The sequence below is a fragment of the Mercenaria mercenaria genome, chromosome 7 (assembly GCF_021730395.1).
Source record: "Mercenaria mercenaria strain notata chromosome 7, MADL_Memer_1, whole genome shotgun sequence".
Lineage (NCBI taxonomy): Eukaryota > Metazoa > Mollusca > Bivalvia > Venerida > Veneridae > Mercenaria > Mercenaria mercenaria.
Genome location: NC_069367.1, coordinates 8,728,470 through 8,755,970, shown reverse-complemented (window position 1 = coordinate 8,755,970; position 27,501 = coordinate 8,728,470). Strand labels below are relative to the sequence as shown.

The window sequence follows — 27,501 nt, the reverse complement described above, 5'->3', positions numbered from 1 at the left end:
TGGTATTATGCAGCCGGGGATCGAACCTACAACCTCCCGCACTCAAAGTGGACGCTCTACCAATTAAGGCTGTCGAGGCGAATTTTGATATGATCTGATTTGGGTTTTACTGCACACCAACACATTACAAGTTATATTGCGCCATAAAGGACTGGCTGAAAAATTTTGCTTCACATCTATTTACATCAAAATAAAATCAAGAGATATGGAATCAAAACTTTTATACCAATTTGAATCACAGAGTTATAGCAAAATCAAGTGTTCTGAACCTATTAGTCGCCTCTCATGATCAAGGTAATTCTTTTCATACACAGATCGTCCAAGAATGGCATGGGGCCCGCAAGGGTGTAGGTGAAGGTACAGAGCTTAGTAACTAAAAGTGTCTGTGTTTTATACCTGAATTTGTACATTTAAGTTTTATCTGATGGCTATCTATCACACTTTTTTGGTTATACATACACTTCAGTTTAAAATCATCTTTCAGTTGTTGCAATAATATTATTAGAACCATGCAGTTCTGTTCAATTAGTGTTTTTCTACACTATTCCCTAAACATATTGCAAGATGAATTTTCAGATTTGATAAATTTTCTTTTTCTGTTACTTTCTATAAAGAAGATGGATAGATAATAATCATGTATTCTGCTTTTTGAAAAATATAGAATAGCCAGAATATAAAAACATTTCTGTATATAACAGTACCACAAATGTGTGCTTACTGTATCTGTCAAGTTAAAACAGACCGTAAAGACACGTTGAAAGAAGGTTGGCAGTTCTTAAATTTTTCTATGAAATAACAAAAGCGTATAAGAAATGACTGCTATACATGACATTAAATGTAAATGTAGCTCTACCAAACACTCTTAGTTTATATATTTAGCATTTAATGAAGATTTTCTGCATTTTAAGGTGAACTATTACAGTGAGTAAAGTCAACTATTTCATAAGTAAAGGATATTTTTAAAACTAGCTCTAAAATATGGTAGAAACCCTTCATACGTAACACAAATGTATATTAAATCAAGTACAAGTAGGGTAGAGAGCAGAGCTATGATTCAAGGGGATGCATGTTTGGTTTGACTTCATTCTACACTGTTGATTGATTTTTGGAAGTTGTCAGTTACTTGTGGGGAGCAAAATTTAATAAGCAGTCGTACACATTCCAGGAACTGATAAAATGATAATTATAAGATAACAAAAGCTTAGTCATCAAACACACAAAACAAATTGTACACTAAAATTATGTTAAGAAAAAGGTGAATTATACTTTTCTACACACAATGTACATATTTACTGAAATGAATATGTTTTTACTTCTTTTGAATGTTTTCTTTAAATTTTCGTTTTTTAAGTGGACTAGAACTGATGACCATTTACAAAACCCCTACATATGAAAGAAAGATATCCTGCAAACTTATCCATGAGTCCTCCATCTTGAAAAGAAATTAGCAAATAATTGTAATGTACAACCCTATAGAGACTATTGGCTTAGTAATAAATCAGAATGTCAAAACAATTCTAGTTAAATGGACACTGCTGGCTGTTCTATAATTATTGTATAGTTTTAGGGCACCATTTTATTTATATCTTTATAGTTCAATCAACCTTACCACAATCTTCTGTATCTCATACATCTACCTATACAATAAAAAATAACTTTAAGAAAATAGTTTAGGTCATGTCAGAATGTGTTATATATATGTGTTTAAAACATTACTATTGAAATTATATCATTTTTAATGTGAAAGTTTTTACAAACAAAACTATTCTGTTTATTTTTCTATCTATCTATTTTTTCTATCTATTTTTTTTGTGTGTTGCTTTTAATATGTTTCAGTAAAATCTAGAACAGTTATTACTATTCTATTTCTAGAACAATTTGATCAAAAGATATAAAAACTGGTAATAATGCATGTTTTTTCTTTGCAGTGAAGTAAAACAAATATAATTATGTAATATGTTACATATACTTTATTATGATTTATAAATTTTCATTATATTAATATTTTTGTTGATATAAATTTTGATTTTGCTTATCTAACTACCGGTATCATTTTCCTTATAATAACCTTTGTAGTAAATGTTGAAGATATTCAAGTACATGACTATATATATATATATTCTTAAATAATACATTAATTTACATACAACAACATGTAATAACAAAGACAAGTCATAATGTCAAAGTATCAGTACTGGGGATCATACTATTGAATACAAATACCTGAGAGTGGTATATAGTGCAGCTGAGAAAACAGACAGAAACATTTTACTTTGATGGGGACATGGGGACCTGGGGACCTCAAATACAGAAACACAAGAACTGTTACTAAAAATAGAATTAAATATAAAGTTCACTCATGTTTAGCCTAAATTGAAGATCTGGGGACGTGGGGACCTGGGGACCTCAATCCAGGAGATACAAAGATATTCATGTAAAATACATATGTATAATACACCATATAAAAGGAATATATAAATATATTATTTAAGTCCAGATAATTTAAAGTATCTACATAGTGAAGTGGAGATGGGGATGAAACATATATAGGGTAAGCTTAAATTTGGTGTAGTCTTACACGAAGTTCTTGCCCCCCATTCATACTCCTTTGGGTTCATTTCCAGAAAAAAATACTCTTCAATGTTGTTTGCGAGGGACAGAGAATATCAATAAGTAAAAGGTTTTTGAATGGTTTGTTATGTTCCTGTTATATCTCTTTTTTTCTCTTATTCACTGATATAGACTAAAGTCATATGCTTCTTTCTTGTTAATTGCCATAGTAAATTGCTTGCCTGTGCTGATAGCAACTGTTTGGAATTATTTTTGGACATCCATCCATCGGACCAAAGTCAAAGAGCTGATAATTGTATTGTATTGGAACTTGTATTGGTCTTGTAGAATCTTCTTGTATTCTGGTACTTGTCTTCTAAGTCTATTAATGTAATTACCTAATTACTAGTGTAACAGTCTCAGGAAAAATGTGCAGCCTCGACCAGGACTCGAACCTCAGACCTTTGGCTTACCGTGCCAATGCTCTACCAAATTATTATTGAGCTACCGAGGCCACCCAATACGAGAACCGCTACACACCTTCCCTCTTACTGCTAGACAGTGGCAGTCCTGGCCAATGTCTGCCGCAGACTGTTAACCGAATTCAGATGCACGCCCCAGCCAAACTGCTTCGCCCTGCATGGGCTCCAATGGTGAGCATCCCGGACGAGCCCCCAAATGTAACAGTCTTTGGCTTACCGTGCCAACGCTGTACCAGTTGAGCTACCGAGGCCACCCGATACGAGAACCGCTACACTAGTATACTTCCGGTGTAAAATGGTTGCAAATCAGTAGAATGATGTTTGATTAATAAATGTTACTAATCTAGTATCACCATGATGTCTATCCAACAGTGTTTTGAATTGTAATACATTGGTAGCACTGATAATGTTGTCGGGCAAACTGTTCCACATATCAATTGTTCGAACACAGAATGAGCTTAGACAAAAAGCTTTTAAACATCTGGGTTTTATCAACTTTTTATTATGACCTCGGGTTTGGTTGTCCACAAATTCAAACATATATACCGTCCATCTGTATTGTCGCGGCACTTGACATTTGACGTAATGACATTAAACAAGAAACAACAAAACAGAGTATTTCTTGTCTTTACCACAATATTTCATGCCATATGCACTGTGTGAAAATGAATCAGATATCATTCAAGAAACATCCTTGTGTACTTCGAACAACAATAGTCGGCCATTGTCATCATGTGATGTCACATCACCAATTTCGCGGTATAGCAGGGGTGTAAAAAATTTTTTCACACCACTCGCCCTGCAGGACTAGTAGCCAGTAATATCTACTCGCCCTTAGTGAACAGCCACTCGCCCTAATAATTGACACTTTTAATACTGTCACTTTTATGAAAGGAGTATTATGTACAATAGTATTATTTCCCGAAAAATATTTATTTTGAAAAGTGTCTAAAAAATTTGGACACAATAATCATCGTCCACCCACCCGTGTTGAAAGAGATGAAAAAAAACGTTAAAGATTATCGGTAATTATTCAGTTGATAAACTAAGTAATTGACCTTGTTTTCATGATCAATTTACACCCCCTCAAAGAGCTAAAAGAAGTGTGTCAGTATCTTGACATCTGAAGTGGAGATCAAAGCGGTATTTTTGCTCGAGATTGTCATGGCATTACGTCATGTTTTCGCGCCATGTGACACATCACTGTCTGATCTTACCGCATCGGTTCTTAAAATTGCTGAGAAATAGAAACCAATAAAAAGTTTCTTCTTAATTTGTTATCAAAAGCGAATGTGCTATATCCCGTATAAAAGGTAAATGTCTCAAACGATAGTGACCTATTTGCCTTCAAGGAATTTACATTATTGTTTGACAAAAAAAAACTTTTAAATTGTTGGTCAAAAAATACATGTACAAAGATTCATTTAAAACTTATTAAAAACCGCAATGACATCACATTGCTTTATTTTAAAATCGCATTTGTATTTACGTTCACGAGGTCACGTAACCTATTCTGCCGCACTAACAGAAAATCTGTTTGCCAAAAATCGTTTTACTCCATGTATTGTAATTGCTGCCGCTTTTTCATTATTTAAGATATTTTTATTCTGTTTTTTGTTCTTTCTGGTCAAAAGTCTGAATTTTTTGCCCAGAGTATTCATCATTTATTTACTTTTAGAAAGAAATAAGTAACTAAGATCGCGCTGTTTGAATTTTTACAAATGATTATATGAAAATTCGACCGTTTTTATAGAATTTTGCCTATATTCCTGTCGATATCTTATTAAGATCATTATAGAATTCAAATAGTATTATTTCTCAAGAGGTGTTGAAAACTTGAAGTGAAAATGTTAAAAAAAAAATGCACTACGCACAGTTTTTGTGTACGTGTCGATGTAAATTAGATATTTAATACAATAGGTCGCACGTGATTGTGGAATGGAAAATTACCGGCATGACGTTTTGATATCTTTACGATTTGCGGGTAAATTCCAGTCAATCCAGGTAGTGACTGAACCATCTCAAAGTTTGTTGACGTTTTGGAGTGGTAATTTCTGAATTTTGGTAAAGTAAGGACGTAAAAAACCACTCGCCCGATCGGTCGAGTATACAGCGAGGTCCACTCGTCCTACTCAGACTTTAACTCGCCAATGCGAGCGGGCGAGTGGAATTTTACACCCCTGTATAGGTCAACAATTGTGGCAATCAAACTGTCATAGGTTAAAAAAAACACTAAATATATTATTCAGAACATTGAAAAGCTACTTAAGTCAAACTAACAGGACACTCAAAAGTCATTAAGCGCCAATTTAAATGTTTTATATTATCAGTTTACATTGGCACTATCGAAAATATTCTCCTCTGAGTAGTGGACACACCAGATATTTTGCAAGTAAACCACAAGGTCGACGAGGGCGTGGTCATTATGTATCCGAGCCTAAGACTGGTACTATTACTGAATATTTTCTATCTGATACAAATCTAACATGTTTCAATTCACTGCTTTGTATCATGGGTGTATTTTGAGGAGATGGTCACGGGGCCCCAATCCCCTCCTCCCCCTTAAAATCGGTCGAGTTAAGACGTTTTGATGTTTCGCCTGATACTGATATTTCATTCATTTTTGTGTAACTGGGGAATGTTACGAAAAATTTGGTGTCCTCTAACCTATAGACGGGGCTTAATTTGCATAAGTAATGAGGACAAATGCCGATCAGCTGGTAGACGAACTTGTAAACATTGCAAATGTTTGCTTAATTCATGGATTTTTTTTTTATTTTTGCAATAGATATGTAAAAAAATACGATTTTAATAAATATTGACAGATATTTAGCAATGTAACTGCAGATAAGAACATTTTTCGCTAGCATGCGTAAAATAGGTCACAAACTAAAACATGTAAACACCACGTATGCGGCGCAACTCAAATACCGCGAAATTAGTGATGACGCAAGATCATAGTGATGTCGAGTATACCATCCATAGGAATGTCATCAATATTTTCAATGATTTTAAAAACTGTAAAATCCATTAAATTTTAAATTTAAATCCATGCAGTTTCTTCTATGCAGCAATGTGGACAATTTCAATTCTTTTAACCTCTCAAATATTGTACAACTTGGGTAATATCTTGGTGATTCTTCACTGAACATTTTCAATCATCCTAATGTCCTTTTTCAGTGTCGAGTACCATATAATAATTTATCCAGAATAGGTATTACAAGTGCTTTGTACAGAATTGATAGAGTTTCCCTATTCAGATAAGAAAGTGGTCGTTTAATGAGACCTACAAGTCTGTTTGCATGATTAACTGTAAAGTAAATCCTGGGGGAGAAAATACCAAGGTCCCTACTGGGGCTTGAGACCCGGACCTCGAGATACTCAACCATGTCGCTAAAGGATTAACCTAACAGCAAGGCTGTTGGAAGTGGCCTATGGCCAATAAATTACTATCACTAAACTTCTCCCCCTTTACTTTTTAGAGCTTACCAGCTCTCCAGAATGACACTCCATGCCCACTGCATGAGTCTGTCAAACACTTCTGACACCATTAAAGTAAATCCTGGGGGAGAAAATACCAAGGTCCCTACTGGGGCTGCACGAACCCCGGACCCCGAGATTTGCAGGCGGACACTCGACCACGTTGCTAAAGGGTTAACCCAACAGCAAGGCTGTTGGAAGTGGCCTATAAACCTACTTCAGCTGTAAGGCTTATGTGCTTCTTAAACTTCAAATCATGTTCTATATGAATTCCCAGATTCTTTTCACTGTCAACAACTGTTAAATTTCTTATATGACCATTCTTGTCTGACATTTCTTAATCAAAACGGGTTTTCCTTCCCAATGTGCACGCTTTACATTTATCTATATTGAAGCCATTTAGATGTCCATTCACAAAGTTTATCGAGATCTTCTTGAATTGTCTCAAAATCCTGGAGATTGTGTAAATCCTTGTAGAGCTTGGCATCATCAGCAAGTAATTTACAGTAAGAGTTTACTTGATCTGGTTAGATGAAAATAAGGGAAATACTAGTTTTCTATGCCTCACCGGAATAAATAGATATGCAACTTGAAAGGCATGTAGAGCAAATCTTGCCAACATTACATGGGAACTGAATGAGATTTCCTTTTACAGTATATGAAACAGACAGCAGAAGGATAAAAATGAAAAACTTTCTATCAGATCATTTGTATAATGAGAATAGTGTTTTTTTAATGTTATTAGTATTTTCCACACGGGAATGAATGAATTTATGATTGTAAGTCTGAGAAATCAACAGTTGTTGTTTGATTCAGGCTGTAGCCAGTGTAATACTTTTATAAGTGTCTGTTGATTTGGTCACGATTGATCAAGTCGGCAAACGCTTGAATAAGATAACGAGTTTACGCCAGATTATCTCCTGTCACCATTTTGTGTATTTATAGAACTTTACCTCTTTGATCAGACATAGCTGGCAGTAGCTAAAATATTTCAGCTCAGAGTTGTTTATTAGTCCAACAAATTTGACGCGATCCTAGGAAATATTGAGATAATTTTCTCATATGGGCAATATCCCCACTCGCGTCAAACACTCGAAAGATCAAAATAACTTGGAAGCAATTTCCGATGAAATTTTCATCGCTGCTGACGCTTTAGTATTATGTGCTGTAGGTTTAAATGCCGATAATGTCACAAATTGGCCATAAATTCAAATAAAACTTGCATGTATCGAAAGTGGATTCGATTCCTCATTGATTTATGTAAAGATTATCAAATAATATCCAAAATTACGAATTTTCTGGTGATTTAAACCTATGTATGTACTGTACACGATTAATGTTTAGCGTGTCTACACGCCAATATACGCAAGCGATAATAGCTTAACATGTCTTTGTAGTATGTACTGTGATTTATCCTCCATTGTTTTGGTCCAACAAAGTTTTGACATTTAGAGTGCCTCGTCACAAATATAAAACAATCTGAAAGTCGAATTATTTTGACTAAGATGCTTAAATGCTGTTAGGGATCTCTGAGCTGAAATGAATCCTGTTCTGAAACCTACATGTAATAAGAAATCATGCCAGAAGTCTGTCATGCTATAATTTCATCAAATGAAGAGCAATGGACTCGCCTTTTACTTTAAAATATTTTTAATCCATTTTTCTTTTGATTTGGCATAAAATAATTCATGCAACATAATTCTAACACAAGTTTACACACAAGTTTCAAATTAGTACTGCTGTCCGCAATATTTTGTCCGCCACTGCAGTTGTCACCAGATCAGCGTTCTCTTCTTTTTGAAAACCAGTAGGCGGTATAGAATCATTTGTTGACCTTTTCTGAGAACTTAAACCTGCTAAGTTATGTTTTTTTATGAATTGTATCGAAAATGGTTATGTTTATGATTAAATCAAATTCATAAATAGGTAAAATTTTGATATTGATTTTCAAAAGTAACCACATGCTCTGAACTGTTGCATATCGTCATCAGTCTCTCGTGAGAGTCTACGCTAGATGTTGCAGTTTGATACTGCCACAACTAATACTGGTTTGTTAATCAAAATTAGGACTGGGACGATTACTCTGTTAATCAGATTCGATTACCAGGTGAAACCGGTTTCAATTTTGCAGAACTGCAGCCCTTTTTTTGTAAATTTGAGGAAGGGTACCAGGTCCCTTTTGGAGGGGAAATTTACGCCGCGAAATCATTGTTTGGAGGAATATATTTGCTGAAAAGTTGTTAAAATCAGGACTGAAAATCAAAACTAATTTCATTTTTTTTGCATGGGGAATTTTTGGCCAAGGTGGGGAAAAAAGTATACTTTTTAGATTGGGGAATGGGGCCGAATTTCGGCCCTAAAATCAGCATAAAAAAAGGCCTGAACTGCTAATCGCTCTCAAACAATAAACAACACAATTTGTACTTTATCTTTATACATTTCTTTGACCAGCACATAGCCCTGCGGTATATTTCCGCTAAAACACATTGAACATATTCAGTAATCGCGGATTTGCCTGTCGTGATAGGTGTAAAATAAAATACACCAAAATATGACATATTAATTAACACATTGTTTGCAAAGGATAAAGTTTATAAGTTCCAAATGTAATCAGCTGCTGTGAGTACCTTGATACCGTCATCAGGGAAGAAAACAGCATTTTCAATATGGTGGCCGATTGACCGGTTCGATTCGATTTCATACAAAAGATTAACCGGTTTCAAAATTTTGAAATTATCCCAGCCCTAATCAAAATTAATGGGGTTTCACAATAACTTAATGGATACGAAGAAAAAAAAAACAGCATCAGTAAAGATATGGTAGCCAGAACTAAGGTGGCAGTAACGAACTAGGTCTAGAGGATACAGTATGGGTCCTTGAGCCATATAAACTTACAGTTATAATATTTTTTGAGACAGTAATTTTGATTTTTTTCATCTGTGACAGTGAGCCATTAGAAAGGTTATCATGAGCATTTAGACATGTACATAGATTCCAGGTTCATAAATTCATAATTAAAAAAAAAAATATATTTCCATGTCAATGATTGGTCATCTTTTGGGCAAGTGAATAATCTTTCAGTTTCAGAAAAATTTTACTCCAAAGCCCAGTTCCAAACAGTTTATGCACACCGTACGAAATGGTAGTGTTTTCTCTTCCGGAATAAATATCACATATTTTTCACACCAAAGTCTCCCCCTAAAACACATGCCACTTAAAAATATCACTACATGTGGTCAAAACAAGCTAAATGCAACCTTGCAAGACTAAAAGTTTTGTTTACTCCTACTTACTGTCTTACAAGTGTGCAGATTAACCTTTTTGCTTTTGCAGTATCTTCAGTGCCATGATTTTTTATGACAAAACGGCAGATGTAAAGAACGTTTTCAATGGTGGAGACAATTGACGTATTTCATACATAGCGATTAAATCTGAATCGTACCTGAATATGAACAAACAGCTGTCACTGTGGCAGGCGATATTTACAAAAGCAAAATTTAATAGCAAACCTGTAAGTAACTAAGTAGAATTGAACTTGTAAGTTTGCATTTAGCCTGTTTTGACTGCTTGCAGGTTGTTTTTTTTTACCAGGAAGGTAAGGGGCTCGGGCCTGTGATTTGGTGATAACAAAAATCTCGGTTTTCGGCAAAGGAGTATAAAAAACTTATGTAAAGTCAATTTTTGGGGAAAACTTCATGATTTAAAAGAAATTTTCTGAGGGGAAGGGGCCTATAAATGGCCCAAGTTATAGAAGGAAAAAAAGTTGGGTTGTAGCATTATTTTTAATTGGCATGGTGTATTAAATATCTTTTAGGGGGGAGACTTTGGTAAGAAAAGTGTGTGAGATTAATTCGGGTAGAGAAAACACTACTGTTTCTTCCACCATTGCTCGCTCATTGTATTAAACAGTTTGGAACTGGGCTTTGAACGGTCAGGGTTGTTGTTTCAAGTTATCGCAGTTTATAACCCATTTGAGTTACTGCTTATACTTTCATAACTTGTTTCAGAAATCATAAAATATTACAAAGCCCTCCTGTGCCAATTCCTTATTTTGTTGTAACTCTGTGATTCCAGCAGGTACTGTGAAATCATTTTTATTCGCGAGGGACGAATTTTCGCGTATTTCACGCTAGGACCGATGCGAGAATTTAAGACCACACTATAATTATTATGCCCCCACTTTGGGGGAGGGTGCATATTGTTTTGCCCTTGTCCATCCTCCGTCCGTCTTCCATCCGTCCGTCCTTCCGAGAATGTTGTGTCGCGCGTAGCTCCAAAAGTATTTGACGTAGAGTCACAAAACTTTACAGGAATGTTGGTCAGCATGTGTAGTTGTGCACCTGGGGTTTCTCGTCCGGATTCATTCAGTCATGTAGGAGTTATGGCTTCTGACTTTGTAAAAATTTGTCATTTTAATATTGTGTCGCACCTAGCTCCAAAAGTATTTGACCTAGAGTCACAAAACTTTACAGGAATGTTGGTCAGCATGTGTAGTTGTGCACCTGGGGTTTTGCATCCGGATTCATTCAGTTTTGTAGTAGTTATGGCCCCTGACTTAGTAAAAAATTGGTCATTTTAATGTTTTGGCGCACGTAGCTCCAAAAGTATTTGACCTAGAGTCACCAAAGTTTACAGGAATGTTGGTCAGCATGTGCAGTTGTGCACCTTAGGTTTTGCGTCCGGATTCACTCAGACGTGTAGGAGTTATGGCCCCTTACTTAGTTAAAAATTGATCATTTTAATGTTGTGTCGCGTGTAGCTCCAAAAGTATTTGACCTAGAGTCACCAGAGTTTACAGGAAAGCTGGTCAGCATGTGCAGTTGTGCACCTGGGGTTTTGCGTCCGGATTCATTCAGTCATGTAGGAGTTATGGCCCCTGACTTAGTTAAAAATTGGTCATTTTAATGTTGTGTCGTGCGTAGCACCAAAAGTATTTGACCTAGAGTCACCAAAGTTTAAAGGAATGTTGGTCAGCATTTGCGGTTATGCACCTGGGGTTTCATGTCTGGATTAATTCAGTATTGTAGGAGTCTGTCCTTGGCCACTGACCTAGGAAAAAATTTGTGTCCTTTGTCATGTAGTGGGGGCATCTGTGTCCCATGGACACATTTCTAGTTTTTTAATTTAATTTTTCATTTCTAAAATTGAAAATGCGCAAAAATAAAGCCTGCGTGAAACAGTACTTTTTCATGTTTGTGTGAAATTTCATGCCAGCGAATTTAAATGATTTCACAGTATGCATATTTTGATTCCATACCTCATGTTTTCATTTTGATGTAAATGGGATGTGAAACCAAAATTTGTACTCCTATTTGGCGCCGTGTAACCTATATTGTGTTGGTGCGCTGTAAAACCCAAGTAAATAAATAAATAAATCATTTGAATGAGACTAATGCAATTATTTCCTGAATCCTTGAACTTTTATCTTTCCAGCTATGCAGTAAAATTTTATACGCAAGGCTGATAAAGTTTTACGCAAAAGTTTTAAAACTATAAAACTCTTAACATCCCATTATGCTGATCAGACTAAAAGAGAATTTGATTAATCTCAGTTTGCTACTAATTACACTTTAAAGGTCACTTTTTGAGAACAGCAAAAAGACTTCTTTTGAATAACTTACCTGAGTTAACTATATTTTTATAACTTATACACGTTATAAAATGCTTGAAAAAGTAACTGAAATAGGTTACATAACTTAAAACAGTTACACCCGTGACTGTTGAAGTAAGATTTTTCTGAAAGAACATACACTTGCCCAAAAGAGGAACAGTCATTGATATAGAAATATTGTACCATCAAACACTGTAGCCTTACTCATAATTCTCATTTTGGCTTATTGAGATGACTTACTTTATGATCTGTTATTTTACAGTTGTCATGCCTCTGAGCCTTACCTGTATCTGCATTTTACTGTTAGGAAAACGAAAACCTTAAGAAATTTGCTCCCATAAATTAAATTTTAGAGTCTACTATTCATATGACATACAGAAACTTTAAATGGGTTTTTTTAAATAAGAGACATCAGTCTTCGGCAATATGACATGAACAGGTTCGAGGAGATATTCACCCAGACAACGGTTTTAGTACACGGTGGATTGCCGGTTACATTCTAAATTGCAGAAACAAAACACAAAATATACATTAAAAAAATGCCAGCGAGGAGATTTTATGGTTTAATGTTCACATAAATTCATTATAGGATATTTAATCACTACAGATAATGAGATACATTGTACATGTACAGAAAACGTTCCCAACAGATTTCCTAACAGAAATATGCAGAATAAGTTTGGACATGACAGGACAGAGACAGTCAAAAGTTATCATGCTGTCCCAAACTGCAATGGTCCGAGTTGGATACCTGGGCGCGGCTAGTGTTCAGTGCTGGATGATTTACTTAAATTAATATTGTTTCCAACAGTATCAGCCTAGACTAGATGCTGGGGAGGTAAATATGGAGATTGCCGTGGGCTCGGCTGGAAATAAGTTGTTCTATTCATTCCAGGTGGGGTCTTGCATCGACTACCCAAGTTAAACAAGAAAATTTACAAAAAAAGACCTAATGAGCCTCATCATTGCCACCAAAGTGTCTGATGGATGGATGTCATCATGAGGCATAGTTACCACAGGCAGGACTCTTATTGGCTACTCCTTTCTCCCCCACCTTTTAAGATGTAACTCCACAAACTGGCAAAAATCTGCATGGGAGACTAATACGGATCAACTGTCTCACTCTGCATTCTTTCATTCTAGGGTTACAACAGAAATTGGGAGACGGATGGTAGATAGTTAGCCAGACTCGGGAAAGGCAGCATTCTGGCTTGAACTTTTCAATGAATCTGCTTTAGATTAATGCTTTACTTGGAAATTGGTAATTTAATTACATATTAATGTTAATCAACACTAACACTTAGATTTGATATTCTAATATAATGCTTTTCTCTGTTAAAACACTCTAACGCTAGAATGACGTCACGTTAACATGCAGTGACGTCAATTTGTTGCGACCAAGAAAAAGTGCTACTTTATTTTATCTACGTTTTAGAAAAAGGGCATATTAGAATCGAAAAAATTTATACTAAAGCCTTGTTTTAACACTATTTATATACTCAGCGGTAATACGTCTTACAAAAAATTTCACTCAAGCTGCGCCCTCGTGAAATTATTGCACCGGACGTATAACCGCCCATTGTGCATAAATAGTGTTAAAACACTCTTTTGCTATAAATTATTTCTTAAATGTATGCTAGCTGACACTAAGCTAGTGATTAATAATGTACACTTGTATTCAAGTGACGGTATTTCACACCTGTACACCATCACTTTAATAGGTAGCAGTACAGTATCTTTAGAAAACTTATTTTCACAACAATTACAATGACTTGTGTTTCGATGTTTTCAGGTTACCAATTTATCTATGAATTACATATTTTTCTGTGAAAATATTGTACTTTAGTTTAAAGAATAAGTTGCTAACCTTCATTTATAAAAAACACTTAAGTATAAAAAAGTACAACAGGTACATCTTGCTATGTTTATATGATAAAATAAATCAATTTATTGCACGGTCTCTAAATACTATATAGTTTTTAATCGAAATAATGTTTAGGATCTGAAAACAAGAATGTAGTTATGACAGGTTGAGCTTTTGTGATCGCCCATCGTCCGTCCGTTCATCCACAATTTCTTGTGAACACGAGAGAGACCACATTTTGGAAGCAATTTTAATCAAATTTGCACACAACTTGTATGGGCATAGTATCTCAGATCCCTTTGAAAACTGGCCAGTTCCCATCATTGGTTCCAGAGTTATGGTCCCTTAAAGGGCCAAAATTTGCCATTTTTGGCTTGTAATCACGATAGAGACCACATTTTGCAATCAGCTTTAATAAAATCTGTACAAAACCTGTATTGGCATAATACCTTGGATCCTTTTGAAAACTGGCCAGATCCCTTTATGGGTTTCATAGTTAAGGCCTTAAGGGTCAAAATTTGCCATTTTTGGCTTGTGAACACAATAGAGACCATAATTTTGCGTTCAGCTTCAACCAAACTTGCACACAACTTTTATTGGCATAATATTTCAATTCTTTTTCAAAACTAGCCAGATTCCATCATGGTTTCTAGAGTTATGGCCCCTTAAAGGGCCAAAATTTGCCATTTTTGGCTTGTGAACATATTAGAGACCACATTCTGCATTCAGTTTCATTCAAACTTGCACACAACTTGTCTTGTATTGGCATAATATCTCTATTCCTTTCAAAAACAGGCCAGTTCCCATCATGGGTTCTAGTGTTAAGAGTTATGTCCCCTTAAAAGGCCAGAATTTGCTACTTTGGTTGTGCAGTCATTTAGAGACTTCTTTTAGGGTTTGATTTGATACAGACTTGCACAGTATCTTCAGCAACAATTAATCTTGGATTTGTTGATAAATCTATCATATCAAATTATAGGTTCCGGAGTTATAGCCCCTGATTAACTCCTGAAAGAGCCAAAATTTGGTAATTGTTACCATGTGAACACAATGAAAGTGACATTTTATATTTGATTTTAACCACACTTACACACAACTTAAGTCACAATAAGGTCTTGGTTCCTTTTGAAAACTGACTAGATTCTATCATGAGTTCTAGAGTTACTGCTCCTGAAAGCATCAGAATTTTCTATATTGGCCCTTCCAGCCATAGAGAGGTTTTATTCAAGCTTTGATTTGATACAAACTCTCAAAAATGATTATCTTGATGATCTGTAGGCCTTGATCGAAACTGGGTCATGTCGGGTCAAAACTAGGTCATCAGGTCAAATCAAAGGAAAAGCTTGTTGAGACTTTTTGGAAATTATTTTGTGTCAAAAATGAATACAAATAAGGGGGTTTTGCCTTTAGAACATCAGTAAGTTGATTACTAACATCACTTACCATGTTTAAAACATAAAAAGTGCAGTTTTGCAACTTCCTGTTTAAAAGATGAAAAGATATTCTTCAAGGCAATAAAAACATTTGGGGTTGGGCCAAAAATTTAGGGTATGTCAGGATACCGGAAACAAACAATTTATTTTTATGCCTAATTCATGTCATACTGCTACATATTACTAGTTTGGGCCAATGGCTATCCGTGCGCATTGGCATGCTGGTCACATGAAGAATCGCTTCGAGTCAACAATGTTTTGCTGCAGTTTAGCAAAGACACAAAGTCAGATGTATTCTGAGTCATAGTTAGTAACCGAGCCATCAATGGTGGGTGCACAAAGTAATCCATTTAGGAGCAGTTGTCTTTCTGTAAGGACTATTTGAAACTGTTTGACCAAAAATATCACAATTTAGGGTACTACAGCCAAGACAGAGACAAATATTTAATATTTGACCAATATTACTTTCTGATAGGTAATGGGGCGGGGATTTGCTATTTAAAGCTTAAGAGTTTCTTAAATATTGCTAAGGAAGGACTTGCTTTGTTATCTTAGGACAACCAAGGACAACCATTGTTCCATTCACAAATGATAGATGGAATAAAAGGAATCTTTGTATAGTTGCGTACAACAACATAAGGGTCGCTGGACATATAATATTAACAATCTCATAATTTCCTGTTAAACTAATAAATCTGCATGTGCGAAAAATATTAAGCAATGATCCCAGTATGTTTTCGAATTGGTAAGTACTTTAAGTTCTACATGTGACCTCATTCCATCACTTGATTGAGATAAAAAAAAAAGAAAGTTAATCGATAGATTAATATCGGCATACCATTTCATACTTTCAATTTAATCTAGAAAACTGGTATTATGATGAAACCCTCATTTAATCACTGAGAAGCAGTGGAAAAGTATTCGGCCAGTTTCAATGTAATTGGTCATATATATGTCATTCTTTTTGAAAAACCTATACCATGCTGTTAAAAACAGTTACCTAATTTATATGACCCGCTTACTGAATGAAGTTCTAAGAATGTTTAATGCATTCTTTGATATGTAATTATATACATGCTAATTTGCAGACATTTTTGGCAATCATTTTATTTCTTATGATAAAAATCATCATGACGATAATGTAAACCTATAATTAGAAAACATAGTGCTAACTTTTTTCTTTTCTTTTTTCAGTGTTATAGTAACAGCCATTGTAGTAACAGCCATTCAAGAGGATATCACTTTATACAAGGTAGAATTGACATTTGGAAACAGCTGCAAAATGGGATGAATGATCTGTTCAACTGACAGTGAAGTTAGGAAAAATAGCAAATGTATAGATAGTGTGAAATATTTATAAGTTTCATATAGCCATATGATTTTGTAGAAGTTTTTAGTTATTATCTGTTTGAAGAGGCATATACTAGATGATGGACTTCTTCTGGATGAGTGACACAATTGGTGTCAAGCTTCAGTAGTCTACTCCTGTAAATAAAGTAAAATGGATGATTTTCACTCCTCATGATGTTGACCAAAAAGGTTATAACATTTGTCGCTCATGGTTTAAACAGAAATGCGGTAATGTTGGCATTTTAGCTGGGGACTAGAACTGTGTACATAAACATATAAGAAAAGTGTGTTTCTTAAACTGACTAGCACAGGGCAGGGCGACAGTTTGGAATTTACACAATTAGCTTGAAATAAAAATGGCAGAAGATTATCATTTGGAAAAATTTCCTCCAATTCGTCCAAAACCAGAAACCATCTCATCGGTTCAGATAGTAGCAAGTTTACCTGGTTCGTCTTTGGTCACTTCAGCTTCATTATGCGTAGCACCAACAACGGTCACTAGCAACACCATGTCTGTGGCATCCAGTGTATCCAGTGTTGTTACGGTCACTAGGGGTTCAGCAGCATTACCTTTATCCATGGTGCAATCGCAAGTTCCGATCATGGTGGTTAATCCAATGCAGCATAAGAAATCAAACGCTGTACCAATCACTATGACAACACAATATGTACAGGCATGTTCCTCATTGAATACAACAACAACCAGTATAACAAGTACAAACACAAACGCACCAGAAAATACTCCTGTACAAGACATTTCTCAGAATGCTAGTCTGGTGTTAGGAAATCCATTTCCTGTGCATTCATCATCTACAAATGTGATGCCTGTAAGCCTCTTACCAAACCAAGTTTTTCAAACAAACCAGTTTCCAAGTAATATGGTAATAGCTCCATTTGTGCAGAATGGTGTTTTACAAGGAAATATAATTCAAGGAAACTTTGCTCAGCAGAGTTTAGGAGTACCTGGTGGTATACTGCAGATTAGTCCTCACCAGTTTGGTTTTCAGAATTCACCACAGTATTCGTTAACATTACCAACCCAAAATCCTCAGGTTCCAATATCCAACACCAGTAACAGTTCAGGAAAATTGGGAAACGAAACACCAACATTTAGTGAAAAATCTGTTCGAGAGAAATCAGTGCCAAAAACAGCAACCTCATCTCCACCTTTCCAATTTGTTATTGAACCTGATCCTGAGTTTAATGAGAAAGTGAAGTGTGCAAGAATAGAGAAAAAGGGTCACATTGAAGACAAAAACGTCCCATCTACTAGTGACACTACTGTGAAAAGTAAATCAGAAGCCAGAAAGTCGAGTACTGAGAGTGGCGAGCAGGAGGAGATTACAGAAATAGAATTTCTTCCTAAAATTGAGTACTGCTACAGCATGAAAAAGCTCAGCCTTAGACAAATGATGGAGTTACTGGATAAAGGTCAAAATGTAATGTTGTTTGTTAAACCAGGAAGTAAAGATTACTATCGTGCAAAAGTATTGTGTGAAGCAGTAGTGAAATATAATGTTACTGGCATAAATACAAATATAAAAGATGACTTCTACACAAGTCTTATTTCACCATATATCTCACTGACCGAAGCAATGCTTCTGAAAAAGGATATAAAGACTTCTCTTAATACAATTGAGGAGGATTTAAAAACAAACACTGCAGAAAGCTCATGTGAAACCGAAGAAGTTGGTCAGAAGATGCAACTAAAAAATCCTACCGAACAAAATTCAGAAACTGGCAATGAAGCTGCATTAAGCATTTTGAAATGGAAAACTGAGAAACTGGAGTCTATCAATCCTAAAATGTATCAAAAGTACTGTGTTACAAACAAGGATGAAAGTCCAAGTCTAGTTTCCCCAGAAACCGACGGGAACAAAACGAGTGAAGATGTAGAGTTCATAAGAGAAGAACAAGCTAATAAAACAAAATCTGTTGCCATTAAGAGTAAGACAAAAGTTGATGATACTGTTGATAAATTAACTAAACTTGAAGAAAAAGAGAAGAAATTAGAATATGTTAAAGAAGCTTTAAAATCTCACCCAGAGATATTGAAAGAAACTTTGAGCAAGCAGGCTGTTGTTTTTCCTGAAAATTTGGATGAGTTGTTTAACAAGGTGATAAACAAGGTACATACCAGTATGGAAAAGAAAATTGAGGCAGGTAAAGCAGATATGATCAACAAAAAATCTTATGAACGCATTGAAAGTGAAGCTGAGATTGGGACTAGTGAACGAAAGCAAATAGATGTGGAAATTGCAGCCATTCCAAATAGGAATAGGAAAGGAACTTGTGAAGCTCAGCAGAGAGAAAGTGAAGCTGAATCAATAAGGAGAGAATACAATACTAAAGTAGCTAAACAGAATGAAAGTGAAACCAGATTATTAAGGGAAGACTACAGGAGGAAAGTAGCCAAACAAAGTGGAAGTGAAGCTGAATTATTAAGAAAAGAATACAGAAAGAAAACAGTTGAACAAAGAGCAAGTGAAGCTGAATTAATTAGAAATATGTATACAGCTCAAAACAACAACCCCAAACAAAGTAAAGACTTGGTATTGAAAAATTTAGTGAAAATAGCACCAAAACCCACAGAACCAGTGAATGAGGCCGAGTTAATCAGAAAAGCTTTTACACTTTCTAAATTTAATATTACTGAAAATGACATTTCATGCTCCAGTCCGAAAGACCAAGACAAAACTGTTATAAACATTGGAGCTGATGAAGATGTTATTGAAATTCTTGATGATGCAGTGGAAACAGATGAGCAGACTTTAGAAATTCGACTGCCTGATCGGTTTCACCTGAGTAAATGGAGATGGACCACTTTAGCTGGTACTCAAAAATTTTCAGTTGAAGAGTCGGATGAGATTCTCAAAATTTGCTACCTGTGTGGATTAGAATTTCTAGATGCCTCAACTACATGGAAGCATATTTTAAATGAGCATGCAAAAATCAGTGCAGGTACATTATTTCCTACTAGTTTCTTTTGTTCTCACTGCTATAAAACGAATACTAGCATGAAGATTAGCAGACAACATGAACTTGATATCCATCTCTGTGACTTTCCGTGCTACTTCTGTGGACTGTCCATTGACGATCGATGGGATATGCTGAGTCATATTGCATGTGTACACAGTCTTCTCTACACATGCACATGCTGTCAAGGCCAATTTCTAGGGAAATCAGAATTCCAGAAACACTGTAGCACTGAAAAGCATATGCAGGCAACAATAACTGATGAAAGTCAAATACATTTTGTAGTAAATTTCATGTGTCTATTTTGTAATGTAAAATTCTGCACGAAACAAAATCTGATCAGTCATTTAAATAGTTTACATATAGACACACCCATCCCGAATTCAGGTGAAAGTGTTTGCTCGTCTTGTAGACATTCCTTTCTAGATGCCCAGGCTTTGTTTTTCCACAGAAATCCAGATGCTAGAAAGCCTGAGAAACTGAGACAATTGAGTAGCTCCAGTCTCAATGCCTTAGCAGTACAAGGGACTATGCATAAAGAAAAGGCAGAGGCTTATAGAGATAAAAAGAAAAGAATGAAATGTTTTCAAAAGGGTGCACATAACACAAATAGTAATCGATTTTCAAAAGTTGAGGAGTGCATGAGAACAAACATGGATGTTGATGAATTTGGCTACAGGGAAATAAAAATTGGATCAAAACAGTACAAATATCCTCTTGAAGAACTCCTAGAGTATTGTGAGTTTGGCAAGAACTTTCCTAAAGAGTTTTCTACAGTTGTAATGGACGATCTGATAAAACTCCTGATAAAAGTATTTCCTACTTTGCAAGTAAATAGGGCAACATTGGACCTACAGGACTTACTAGTGGCATTAAGTCGATCTCAAAAGTTTACTGAAATTCTGCAGAAGTACCACTTAAAACCTTTACCTTGGAATGGAAAAATTCAAGCATGTGTTAAGATGTTTATTAATAAAGTCAGGGCGGGTTGTTACAGGTATCCTGATGTTGTTCCCATGAATGCATTATTGGTTTCCTTACAAAAAAGTCTGAATTACCTCGATCACAGACGAGATTCAGTTGTACAAAAGCTGCGCGCTAAAATACTTGGGACTGCAGGAAGCTCCAAACCTCAAATTGTTCAAGGTGGTCAGAGTATAAGAAATGTTACTACTGCTGTGAATCCAGTTGATACCTTTGTTCAAAGTACAATCAGCTTTCTCTCTACTGTGAATTCAAATGTACAAACTGTTCCAAAAACAACTGACAGTTTTCATGCTGTGAGTTCAAATGTACAAGTTGTTCCTATAACAATAAGCGATCTCCCAACTACGAATCCAAATGTACAAGTTGATCCAAAATCACTCAGTAATGTCCCTGATCCAAAAGCAGTCCCCAGTCTCCCTGCTGTTATTCCTAGTATAAAAGCAGGTCAGAGTTCTGTCAGCAATCTTCCTTCTGTAGATCCAAATGCAGAAGATGGCACAAGTGCAATCGGCAATCTTCCATCTATAGATCCAGATGCACAAGTTGTACACAATATGAAATTCAAATCCATATGGCAGGAATTTGATGCACAGGAGTCTGTTAAGGATCCCAAAAGCACATCTTCAAAGAAAACAAAAAGGTCCGAGCCAGTTCCAATTGCTCCAAAGGGATGTTTCAGTTTTGTACTGATCCAAAAGAAGGAAGAGGTTAAAGATAATAATAGATCAGCAAGAGCTTTAAGAGCAGTTAAGCTCAAGATTAAAAAGAAGGTAGAATTAATGAATCAAATGAAGAAGCAGTCCAATGTTGAAATTGCTGGCAAATGTAAACAACAAGCAATTAAAACTGTGAGAGAAATAATTGCTAAAAAGAGGGGTGAGGCATTTTGTGACGAAAAAGAAGCACTTACAGAATTACACCCCAAGAAGACACCAGAGGCTCAGAGTGAAAAGATAGAAATTACAAGGAAAAGGTCAAGAAAAAATGTTAAGCATGAAAATGCTTTCAATAAAAACTTAAGGAAAAGAACAGCTTCTGTGAAGTACACATTTGAAGATATTTTGGATGAGTCCGATGAAGAAACCACACCATTCCCATCTGACAATTCTGATACTGAAGATGAGTGGAAGCCTTCAAAAGTTGAATCTGAAGAGGAGTCTTCCGAGAGTGAATCCGATGGTAATGATAACTGTGCTGATGAAGACCTTGACAGTCAGTCTGATGATGAATTTGAAAATGAGTCTGTGACTGATAAAATAAAATTTACTGAAAATGAGAATGAAAAGACATGTTTTAGAAAAGTAGATAAAAGCTTATATATTAGTAACACAAATTCAGGCAGCCAGAAAAGCAGTCCAGTAATAGTCTTAGACAAAAACAACCTCAGTCAGAAAAGTGATAATCCTGGTGTGTCTTTAAGTAAAACAGAAAATTCTGACAAGTCCGTGGTCTCTAGGAAGCTTTCCGAAGATACTGAAGAAAATCTTGTAAATGTAGATATGAATACTGGTTCCAAAGAACAGCTTAAGGTATCAGATCCACCTAACATTACACAAAATTTACAGAAACGAAATGCCTCTGATCTAGTTAAAGAGTTTGTTCCAGCAAAAGTTGTGAGAATAGCACATTCTGCAGATAGTCTGCCTAGTTGTTTAAGAAGAATGCCATGGTTGAATAAACATGTGAAATGCTCTGTCGTGAAAATTGAAAGAAGTCACAAAGCAGATTGTCTTGGTTTGGAATTAATTGCTGCAAGGGAAGATTACACAAATAGAAAACTTACTAGAACTTTCGTGAAGCAGATATGCCAGGAAGAATCTATTGAAATTAAACATGTAGTCCATGACAGTGATAAAGATTTATTTAGCAATAAAGAGGAAATGATTGTAAAAAATGCTGAAAATACTTTTGGCAATGTGAATGCTGCATTACCACCAAAAAGAGGAAGAGGAAGACCAAAGAAGAATACTCATAAAGATCAGTTAGAAAGCATCGGAGAGGAAAAGGGAGATTCTTTACCTAAGAAAAGAGGAAGACCTAAGAAAAATGTAGATGAGACGAAAACAAATTTTCATAGTGGTATTGCTTTAAATGACAGTGACACAGGTGAGGAGATACCACCAAGAAAAAGAGGAAGACCTAGAAAAAATATAGGTGATAGTGTGACAGATTCTGATTGTTCGAATATTCTTGATGATGTTGATACTGTTGAAGATATAAGTGTTAATAATATTCCTGCACTTGAAAATCATTTACAAGGGGAAATAGGACAGCAAAGAACAAATGAAAAAGTAATGAGAGAAAGGCAGCCTGTGGCTGACATATACCAAAAAGAGGAGTGTAGTAAATCCCAGCTGAATGAAAAGAAAATCTGTGTTGGAGACTTTGTTATGAAAGAAGATACCCTTAATGAAACAACAAAGAAAGAAGATACTTCAGATAAAGCAGTTAATGGTTCCATAAATAGTAACAATATCTCTACCTTTATTGTAAGTGATCATAGTGAATCCAAAGTAGAAAATATAACACAGAGAAAACGAGGAAGGCCAAAAAAGGATGAAATATTGATGAAACAGAGACATAAAGTAGAATGTAGTTATTCACAGTTCAGAACTAAGGAACATGAAAACAATGGAGATCCAGCAGAAATTAAGAATGGTATGCAGGAGTTGAGAAATAGTCCCACTTATGAGAAAATAGATGAAGTTAATGTAGATACTAGTAATTCAGAATTAGTTGAAAGAAAAATGCTTAGACCAAGAAAGAATTGTAACTACATTGAACATGACTCCTCAAATGATAGTAGCAGTGAAGGTGAAGACAGCTCAGATCCTTTGAATTTTTGTGGTTTAGTAGACTCGAATGTTACACCGAAACCAGATCTCATAAATGTTACAAATAGCAAAGACATTTATCTACCTGTAGAATGTAATGACAACTCTGGTGAAATCAACAAAGCAGACTTTGTTTCTACAGAAACTAAGAGAATGCTGAGCAAAATGTTTATGGAATCTGGAAGCAGAGTGAAAGAAGAGAAAGTAGATGAAGAGCATCTTTACTCAGAAATCCAGGAAAAAGCAGGAGATGATGGAGTAGATATAAGTGCTGACAAAACTGATAGAGAAAATGAAATACCGATGGAAGTGATCAAACCATCAGTCAGAATCAAAGAAGAGAAGGAGGACCCAGAGTATTCTAAAGCTGAAGCTTGTGTAAATCAGACTGGACATATTTCTGAGGGAAACAGTATTTCAGAAGTCGTTAATTCTGCAAGTCAGTTGTTACAGACACCAAATCAGTCAAATCAGATATTGCGTCAGTTAGCTGATTTGGCAAAGAAAAATCAGAATGTAGACACTGCATCTGCCTCTGATCGGCTACCTACATTAATCCATATGTGGTCCCAGTTATCAACAGGCTTTCAACAGTCTGAAGCATTAGCTACCTCAGCCACATCAAGCTCTGTAACTTCTACATCAGCATCAACAGCAACACAGCTAATGAATCCGATTCCTGCAACTTTTGGCACTGAAAAGAAAGCAAAGAACACAGGTATATCAAATCCTGTTTCAGTTAAAGGAAGTATTAAGAAAGAGGTAACCCCACCCCCTTCAAAGCAGCAACAAAATGCACAAGTTATTAGACATCCAGTTTATTTTTATCCAGGATCAAATTCTGCTACACCATGTACCAGTCAAGGTCTTCAGTTGCCAGTAAGCCAGCAGAATTCTTCGTCATCATGTCTTACACTAGTTCCTGTCAGTGGTACAAATAAATTCATTCTAGTGAATGTACCAACACAGCAGTCATGTGGTATAATTCCAAATAGTCAGGCACAACAAACACAAGTAAGAAACCAGACCCAACAGATGCAACAGACACAGATGATGCAGCAACCTCAGATGATACAACGAACACAGGTGATACAACAAACACAAATGATACCACAACCACAAATGATACAACAAACACAGATGATACAACCACACATGATACAACAACCACAAATGGTACAACAAACACATATGATGCAACCACAAATGATACAACAGCCACAAATGGTACAACAAACACAAATGATACAACAGCCACAAATGATGCAACAACCACAAATGATTCAACATATACCACAGTTTGGACAGTTACAACTAACAAACACCCCGACCACAAAAGGTGGGCAGGAGCAAATTTCTAGAGCACTACAAAGTAACCAGCAACAAACAATGGTCTCTAATGCCAAAAGTGACCCACAAGGAGGAAAATCGCAATCAGATCAGATTGAAAATGTGACAATAAAGAAAGAAGTAAACACAGATGAACAGTCCACTTCAGAGGTTCAGAGTTCAGGTGATCTTAACCAAATTAAAGTCTCTGGCACACAGGCTGGTGTTCCTGTACAACAAAATCTAACTCAGAATTCCGTGATACAACAGGGTCCAGTGCCACTGATGCAACCTATGGGTCAGATGCAAGGATTGCTATCCAATCAGTTACAAGTTGTGCAGCCAGGCCAGGTTCAGTTCCCTGGAATTCAAACTGTGCCTGGATTACTCCCAAATCAATTTCAAGGTGCAAACCAGTCTAGCCAAATAATCCAGGGACTCCAGTTCTGTCAAACAGGGGTTCAGCAGTTGGGGCAGCTGCCGGTTGGAAATGTTGATCAGAATCAGACGCAGCAAACAGTTCCAGTGATTGGTTCTCAAGGTTCAACCCAGACTTTGATGGTAAATCAGCAGACTCCGTTAGCTCCTGGCCAGTTGATATATGTTCCAAGTTCTTCACAGACCGGGGCCAGTAGTGGTCAGACTGGACAATTTGTGAACGTAGGGCAAGCAGTTAATACATCATCACACACGGGGCAGTCTGGAAATAATTCGGAACGAACAGGAGTTAATATTGCCCCAAATGTTCTTAATGCAGAACAAGCCAGCATGGTGCTTCAAACTAGACATATTCTGAATGCAACAGGTAAGCATAGTACTAGATGATAGGAATAACAATTTAACTAGTCCATCCTGTGGTTTATTTTAACACTGTTCATAATCATGGCATTCTGCTCCAAGCCAAATTACTTTTCTCTGCAAAATATTAACTGATGCTGCAGTAAATCTTGAAGGATGCAATGATAGATTTTAAATTATGCATTGGTGATTTTTGAGTGATGCAATGATAAATTTTGAATGGTGCAACAATAAATTTTGATTTCTTGAGTGATTCAGCAGTAAATGTTTCCTGATGCAGCTGTTAATTTTAACTGGAAAAAAAAAGTCCGTTTTACTTTAGTTTTCAAATAAACAACAATATATATTAAAAGCAGTTTTCATTTAACATTTTTTCTCAGTGATGATCTCCCTTGCACTGCAAAGTTATAGGTTGAAGCATTAATGATACAAGTACTGTTACATACTTTTCTGAGGCAAGAGTTGTCATTCTTTGCGATCACAGGTATAACATAATGTCTGAAATTAATTTATTGAAGGAATCAAACTTGAACAAATTTCTAGTTTGTATAATCAATATTTAGTAATTTTAAGGGCTAAGAAATTGGTCTCTGAACATTTCGTATTTTTAGCTCACCTGAGCAAAAAGTGCTCATGGTGAACTATTGTGATCACGCTGTGTCCGTTGTGCATCCATCCGTCAAATCATTTGTTTGTCGTCAACATTTGTGTTAAAACGACATCGCCTCCAAAACCAGTGAAGGATTTTGATGAAACTTGGCCATTTTGTTCATTGGGTGGTCCTCTACCAAAGTTGTTCAAACGGTTCCGCTTGGTTGCACATAGGGGCTGCCAGAGCTAGAAATAGAAAAAACTTCAAACGACATCTTCTAAGCCTACGGTCCGATTTTGAAAAATTTCACAAAAATGGTCCTTATGTCACCCTCTACCAGGATTATTCAAATTATACCGATTTGTCAAAAAACATGGCTGCTAGAGGGCATGGTCACTTTTCCCTATATGTTTATGACCCTCTACCAAGATTGTTCAGATTACTTTGATTCGTCAAAAAATCATGGCCACCAGAGGGCGTGGTCACTTTTCCCTATATGTATATAGTGGAAACTTTAAAAGATCTTGTGTGAAACTGCTGGCCCGATTTAAGAATAATTTTACACAAATGGTCCTTGAGTGACCCTCTACAAAGATTTTTCAGATTATTTTGATTCGTCAAAAAACATAGCCACCAGAGGGCGTGGTCACTTTTCCCTATACGTATATAGTGGAAACTTTATAGATCATCTTGTGTGAAACTGCTGGCCTGATTTTAGAATAATTTTACACAAATGGTCCTTGTGTGACCCTCTTCCAAGATTGTTCAAATTATTTTGATTCGTCAAAAAAACATGGCTGCCCGGGAACTTGGGTCACTTTTCCCTATATGTATGTAGTGGAAACTTTAAGGATCTTCTTGTGTGAAACTGCAAGCCCAATTTTAGAATCATTTTACACAAACGGTCCTTGTGTGACCCTCTACAAAGATTGTTCAAATTATTTTGTTTTGTCAAAAAACATGGTCACCTGAGGGTATAGTCACTATTCCCTATATGTATATAGTGGAAACTTTAAAAATCTTCTTGTGTGAAACTGCTAACTTGATTTTAGAATAATTTTACACAAATGGTTATTGTGTGATTCTCTACCAAGATTGTTCAAATTATTTTGATTCGTCAAAAAAAAACATGGCCGCCAGAGGGTGTGGTTACTTTTCCCTATTTGTATATAGTGGAAACTTTAAAAATCTTCTTGTTTGAAACTGCAAGCCCGA

At 35.8% G+C, this 27,501-nt stretch overlaps 1 protein-coding gene across 3 annotated transcripts in view; it reads left to right on the top strand.

The window, feature by feature from the left end:
* Positions 1–2,635: 2,635 nt before the first annotated feature.
* The window catches only part of LOC123555013 (uncharacterized), an 88,256-nt gene continuing 63,390 nt past the window's right edge, over positions 2,636–27,501 (top strand). For all 3 annotated transcript variants that reach the window (XM_053547499.1, XM_053547497.1, XM_053547498.1), the window contains exons 1-3: positions 2,636–2,691; positions 13,267–13,384; positions 16,615–25,701. In XM_053547499.1, the coding sequence (XP_053403474.1) occupies positions 17,127–25,701 (8,575 nt within the window). In that variant the 5' untranslated portion in view covers positions 2,636–2,691; positions 13,267–13,384; positions 16,615–17,126. The remainder of the gene's footprint in view (positions 2,692–13,266; positions 13,385–16,614; positions 25,702–27,501) is intronic.